General features: G+C 36.1%; 1 protein-coding gene across 1 annotated transcript in view; it reads left to right on the forward strand.

Annotated features, from left to right (window-relative positions):
* The window catches only part of LOC117119162 (nuclear pore complex protein DDB_G0274915-like), a 16,309-nt gene extending 9,533 nt beyond the window's left edge, over positions 1-6,776 (forward strand). The window contains exons 7-10 of the mRNA XM_033263972.1: positions 529-640; positions 824-2,143; positions 2,415-2,921; positions 4,887-6,776. Of these exons, the coding sequence (XP_033119863.1) occupies positions 529-640; positions 824-2,143; positions 2,415-2,921; positions 4,887-5,026 (2,079 nt within the window). The 3' untranslated portion in view covers positions 5,027-6,776. The remainder of the gene's footprint in view (positions 1-528; positions 641-823; positions 2,144-2,414; positions 2,922-4,886) is intronic.
* The last annotated feature ends 755 nt before the right edge of the window (positions 6,777-7,531 follow it).

Consider the following 7,531-nt stretch of genomic DNA (forward strand, 5'->3'; position numbering starts at 1 on the left):
TTTGTTTTGTTGAGTATTTACCAGTTTTTTATTCATATTTGTAATTTTCATTGTCAGATATTACCACTGCGCAGGCAGGCATTGTTTAATAATGAACAACTAGTTAAGTACAACCCCGAGTTATTGTTTATAAACAAGCAATGTATAGTAATTTTATGGACTGTTGGAAAATTATTTTATGAAGTAAGCATAAATAAAGCAGGACTAAACGCAAATTTTGAATGCATAGCTACTATACTGTATTGCTAAGCAATTTGAATTTTTTAATAAAGCAAATACTGTACCTTTAATGGCAACTCTGGGGGCTCTGGAATTAGGTGAGAGAGAGCTAGCTGGAAAATAAAGGTAACATGACATTTTTAAATAATTTGTTCAGCTGATTTCTAATTTAGGGTGTAACCTATTTTTGGGGGCATGCATTCTTCTATTCTCTGGTAGATGCACCGCTGATCAACTCATATTCTAGAGAATGTTATCGAAAGCATGCATTATATTTTTTAATAACATATGTTTATTTTCTCGTAACAGCCTCCAAGTTCACCTTATGAATATACTGTAAAAGATTTGGCTGAGACAAGATACCAAGCAGAGGAACGTGTGAAACTTCTGAAGCAAGAGCTCACGGAAGATGTCGAAATAGGTTAGTTAAAGATTAAGCAGTAATGTCCAGCAGTTTTAATTTTGCAATTTAGGTCATTACTTCTGTGTTCAATGAATAGCTTCTTTATCACCATGCCATATCAACTATTTATAGAGTGTGGAATAAAAATTTAAATATGAGCTTTTTGCATATCAGTTTGTTTTGTTTTTTTTTTCTCTTCAGAGCAAACTCAATTTGCAAGCAGTGTAGGATCAATTAAAACTACTTCAACGCATGTCAGTACCACATCAGCATCTGTTAGTGGACTTTCACATCTAACATCATTAATCAAAGACCAAAGCAGCCAGTCTAATCAACCAGTTTCTTTAGCGACAGCCACAAAATCTACAGGATTGCCAAATCAGTTGAATTTGCAAGTACTCCCAAAGCCATCAAATGCAAAATTAGATTTGCTTTCAAACCAGTCTAAGTCGTCTACTATAATCCAGAGCTCAGGAACAGGATCTAAGGAAGGGTTGGGAAGTGTGTCATCAGTCTCTGCCACATCAAGCTCTTCCTCAACAGCATTGCCTTCTTCACATTTTAACACAAAAAATGTACCACCTGGACTTCAAACTAGTGTACAAAAACCAACTCTAAATTCAACACCTGATCTCCAGTTTGGCCAGACAGCATCTGTTAAATCTGTGACTGGTCTTGCTTCATTTACATCCTCACTTACAGGTTCTAACTTAAATAATAAAAACTCTTTACCTTCCAATCAAAGCTTAGAAGGAATTAGAACCCCAAACCAAGTAGTAATTGTTGGAGGAACTGGTGATGCCTCAATCAACAAACTTCCTGCTAACACTAGAACTACTAGTAGACTTCCATCAAGTAGTTTAACAGTGGCACAAAGCACCAGTGTTTCTGCATCTGCATCTACTAGCTCATTGATAAGTAATAAAAATCAAGCTTTTTCTCTAGATAATGAAGCACAGGAGAAGTCTATAGCTTTATCCTATTTTTCAAAAACCAGTGGATCTACCACAGACAAGACAGTTTCTTTGAATGGATCGATTAGCACAAATATTTTTGGAACTCCTCAGTCCACTGCTGGACCAGCCACTTCATCACACCTATCCAAAGCAGCATCCTCAAGTTCTGCTTCTGGTACTGGAAACACTTCATCACAGTCACAGAAGAGTACCTTTAAACCAATATTTGGAGATGCATCAGCACCAAAAGCTTCCTCTGTGACACCATCACAGCAATTATTTACTCCAATCCTAGCACCTACTACTACACAAAGTGCAAGCAAGCCACCAGTGGGTGGGTTCAATTTCAATCCAACTTTTGACTCAAAATCTTCTAAAGAATCTGCAACAGCCCAGGTTCGTACAAGCCATTTCACCTTTGGGGCACATAATTCTGCATCTAGTCTGTCATCAGGTGCATCTTGTAGCAGTACAGGCTTCAATTTTGGTGCAAGTACTGCAATGAAAAGCACCAATAGCTCAGACATTAGCATGACAGGAGCATCCAAATCTGGCTTTAAATTTGGTAAGTAAATTACAAAAGTTTGTTAAAACTTATACTTAAAAGACAAACCTGCAACTTTTCTATTCCTATAAGATTAAAAGTGTAAAGTTATTTGGCATGGTTCAGTAGTTCAAATTGAACAAACTCAACTCAAAGCATTCCTTTTCTAAGAATAATTTAGTCAAAAAAATACTGGAAAACAATCATTGACAATATAAATTTGTGATGAATGCCAAACTTCTGAAATTCCCAAATAGATATTTAATTTACTCTCACTGTGAATGTATTTCAGGTGCTCCTTCCCAACAATCAAGTGGTGCCTTTCAAATTGGTCAACCAAATCCAACCTCCTTTTCAAGTACTCGGCCTGTTATGGCTTTTGGTCAGTCTCAGTCAACACCAGATTTTAGTCAGACAACACAGACCATGACTGTGTTTGGCCATCCCAGCAATTCGACACCAGCCTTTGGACAACCTAACCAATCATCTTTCACCCCAATTGCCTCAAATAGTTTCAGTCAGTCAAACCAAACCAATGTTTTTGGACAATCCAATCAACCTGTTCCTGCTTTTGGCCAGAGCTCTTCTCAACCGGCATTTGGACAAGCATCTAGTTCAGTTGCAAACACAAGTTTCCAGTTTAACTCATCCAGTACACCATCTTTTGGTCAGTCAATTGGTGGATTTGGACAATCTGGCCAAACAGGGCCTCCATCCTTCGGCCAGACTGTTCAACAAGGAACATTGTCATTTAGACAAAATGAAACTTTACAACAAGGCTTCAACTTTACAGGATCAGGTAAGAATATAAACATATGCACATTAGAAATAAGCAATGTGTATATATGTGTATGTATGTATTGAATAATGCTGAAAATGAAGATGTATTGTGGTGCCACCACTGCTTTAAACTCTACCATACATGTACTTGGGGATGAGGTGTGGAATTTTGTATCAATGGCACCTTTGCAAACACATCAACTTTTTGTATAGTATTTAGTCTGGTGTGTGCCCATACTCCTAAACATAAAAGTGGGTAAATTTTGGGAAGGGGTTGCTTATACTTGGGGTTCAGAAACTGCTAATAATAGTGAAGCTATTTTAATATTTATCAAGTGTTTGTACTAAAGTCTCAAAGTGAGTTATTGGCTGAGCAGTTAAGGCAGATGCGGTGTAGCCTACAGCCATACTGTAATATCAGCGCTCGTGCGAACGGCATGCTCTCTATATTTCTGGTGGGAGAACAAGTCTTCTCGGATAAGGACTATAAACCGTAGGCCCAGTGTACACAAAGCTTGTGTGCACTATAAAGAACCCAGTACATTATCGGAGACAAGTAGGGGGATTCCTCGTGTACTAGTACAGAGAACCCTGTGGTGGACAAGAGTTGCTTGTACCAGGTTACCGGGTAGCACACACACGAAGGGACCTTTATGGCCGAAGAAAGTCTTTGATCGAGCTATTAGTCCACACTTCAAGGTTCATGACTCCCTTCTGCTTTAGCATGTTGACAAACATATTTTTTGAAATTTTATCTAGTCATATATCATCAAAATGGTGTGTTTCCAGCACTGGGACAGCACTAAAAGCATAGCCTCCCCACGTTTTTGTCTGTGAATTGACGAGTAGTTGTAGTTTGCAAGTGAGCAATCAGCATAATTACACATGTACCAAAAACAATAGGCTCAATCTTGTTATTTACATCTTGCATTCTGCCAACTTTGAAACCAGTCAGATTTACCAAACTTTAGTTATGGTGTGAACTAGCCTAAATTACCTGATTAGTGAAATATTAATCCATCATGTACAAAAAATAGTATACTCTGTCTTCTTATATGCATCTTGCATTCTGCCAAGTTTGAAATCAGTAAAATTTACCAAAATTTAGTTATAATTAGCCTAATTACCTGATAAGAGTGAAATATTAATTATACAAATGAATAATTAGCATATTCATAAATTTACCAAAAACAATAGGCCCTGTATTTTTATTACTATCTTATATTCTGCCAAGTTTGAAACCAATTGGAATTACCAAACTTGATTGGTGAATATATCAATTATGCACATTAACAATTAGCATATTCACACATGTACCAAAACAAATAGACCTCATCTTCTTATTATTATCTTATATTGTGCCAAGTATGACACCAATTGGAATTACCGAACTTTAGTTATTGTGTTAACTAGCTTATTTTAATTACCTGATTAGTGAAATATTAATTATGAAAATTAGCAATTAACATATTCCCACACGTACCAAAAACAATAAGCTCTGCTTTCATCCTACCTTCTTGAATTCTGGCACATTTGAATCCAATTGGACAAGCGCCCTCAGCAACACCAAGTGGGACGAGTACTGTATACTAGTCTCTGACAGCAATCATGTTAAAGGCCATTTGTCTGAGCTACGCGATAAACAGGTGCCAGCTTATATTCTCGTCTGTCCACCACAGGGGCTGTTTTAACCAGTACATTGAGGTAACTCCCTAATACTGCTCTTAAAAAATGTTGAAAGATTTTTCATAGTGCGCATGAGCCAATTGTGTGCACCACACCACAGGGGGCTTATGGAAAAAAAGAAAATCCAAAAAAATTCTGGGATAATCATGCCACTAAATGCTAATTGTAGAGTCGCATACTTTTTCCAGACATTGCAGGCTTTATACCCAGGGAAGATGGTTCTACGAGTATTGAGAAAAATATAATTGTTTTCTCTGTATTTATTTGTCGTCGTAAACAAAATACTTTTATATATCAGGTGGTTTCTCAGCGACTCAAGCAGTCCCAAATGCTAACACGTTTTCGGTAGGAACTGGAGGTTCGGTAGGAACTGGAGGATCAATAGCCAGGGACAGAAAGAAGTTAGCTGCACGCAGGAAAGTAAACAAAAGGAGGTGATTTGTACACGTCTGTATGGAATGCTAATTCTTAAGGCTGTAACTACAAAATGCAAGGATATTTGTACTTGAGCATATGGCACAGTATCATCATTATTGTGGTGTTCATAAACCATATGTATTCTATATTCTTAGTCTAGTATGCATGCAATGGGGTTGTGGTCAGTGGCGACAATACAAGTAATATTTCTGCTTTTCTTATAAGATAAGAACCACTATTAAACAGTAACTAAAATGAGTAATTGGAAAAAGTACATTGCCACTGAGAGAGTTTGTGTTTCAGAAAAGTGATAAAATTCTTTTAGAACTGATGTTTATAAACAAATACATGTTTAATAATAAATTAATGTTTTTAATGTAAATAACGCTTTTGCCATATTAGCAAGTGTGTAGGGATACACTTGACTCATTTTGGTTTGTTCCTCTAAAGATTTTACATAAGTTTACAACCACTGTATAAAAAAAGGGAGCAATCTGAAATATGAAGTCAATGTCAACGAATGGGTGTATGGCAGGTTGAAACTGTACATGAAAACTGAATATGAAACATGGGCTGTAGGAAAGCTTGACTTGAGACGAGATTCCATATATTAATATAAGCTGCTTTTTACACTGACTCAAGGTATAAGACTCTCAAGGGAGTTCAAGCTGTTTACGATAGTTTATACTATTGACACCCGTACACTGTTGAAACTGTTACTGTATATTACAGCTTTTCTACAGGGACATGTGGTTTGGGACCATAGGCTCTTAAAGCTGATATACTAATAATTATAGTTTAATTTCAGTAGCAAGCCTACTATGAGACCGAAAGGCTGTTAATGCTTTTTATATAGAAGCTGTGTGTAAGGCACAGTACAGTAGCTTAAGATGAGATTTGATAGCGTTTTGAAACTTTTTCCTTGAGAAATAGGCTGTCCACTTGATTACACTGTTACACCAGCTACGGAATTTCATGATTGGAGACATAAAATGAGACCAACACTTTATTTGAAAAAAAAATGCCTTTCCATTGGCAGCACACGTTACACATAGTATACTGACAGTGTGTAAAAAGAAAATATTTAAAATAAATAATATATACAGTTCGCCCTCCAATTTGAGACCACTTTTGGGACCTGAAAATTTGGGGTGGTTTCGGGATTGGTCTCCAGCAGGCTAGCTTTGTGTTAAAAGGTTGAAGATTGTTATTTGGGTCTTTGGAAAAGTGGTCTCGAATTGGTGGGGTGGGGGGGGGTGGTCTTTCGGAATCTCAAATTGGAAGGTGTACTGTATTTTAGCTGTTGCAGCTTCTAAAATAATAGGTATTCTATTGTACATAATTATCTAGTGACAAAAAGCATATTAGCTCTTGATGTTTAGCTAATTATAGGAGACTTGTAGCTGTTGTATCACTATTAGACTTGTTACGAGATCAGACCCGAGGATGCTAGAATAGATAAAACCTCAGTTGAATAATTGTTGCGTTTTTATGGTCACATATTTCAGCCTATATGTATGCGTAACATTTTTATATGACAAGTACAGTTTATTTGTCATTAATTTATTTGTGATACATATTTTAATGATTTTTATCACATTCTTTACTACTGTCAAAACTATTGCTAAATAGTAGTATTATTATTTTGTTTAATTGCAATTATATTTTTAATTCAGTTTTGCATAGGTGTATACTAAAAAGTGATCATTTACTTTGAATTTTATTAAATTTCTGTTAATGTTATAAATAACTATAACTATTTTACATTGTTGCATGATATTCTTTTACTTGTAAATATGAGATAAATAAAATGATTTTGTTTTTTTTAACTGTACAGTACTCTATTTGGTTTGTTACATTCTCAGTGTAATCAAATGATTAATGGAAAGACCACCTTCACATGCCTTAGGGGAGTGACTGCCAAACCAACTCCTGGTTATTTTATTTTTGATATGTTTTTGGACTTGGACTAGCCACTAATAATACTTACCCCCCATACGGAGGTCAAACTCTATAACCATAATAACCAAAGCCAGACTCTACCGAACACTTGTTTTGCCAGTAGCCCTCCATGGAACTGGAAACATTGAAAGCAAAGGAAAAACAAATGAAAACACATTTAAGATAGCATGCTTAAAGAAAAGTCTGGGTGTCAGCAGACTAGACAGGATTAGGAATACCCTCATCAGAGCAGTGCTGAACATAAATTTAACTAATTTAAAAGACAACTACTTTTACAACTACTGTAAGAGGAGACTGGCATACTTTGGACACAACACTAAGTCCATGAAAAGATGGCTGACAGCGTGAAACGTGACTACACTGATAAATGCATAACATCCATAAAGCCAGATATCTCACCGAAAAACAGACTTTGTGCGAGATTCTTCGTCGCAGCTGCCATCTTGACAATATATTGGTCTATATTATAAACATTATTTGTTTTCTAAACGTTAACTATGTATTTTCCATTTCATATAGAGATTTTGGAAATCACGTAAGGTCCGATTTGATGTCGAATTATGA

Source organism: Anneissia japonica, unplaced genomic scaffold, assembly GCF_011630105.1.
Source record: "Anneissia japonica isolate Jap-2015-1 unplaced genomic scaffold, ASM1163010v1 scaffold287863_len737641_cov155, whole genome shotgun sequence".
In the NCBI taxonomy this organism is placed as follows: Eukaryota; Metazoa; Echinodermata; class Crinoidea; order Comatulida; family Comatulidae; genus Anneissia; species Anneissia japonica.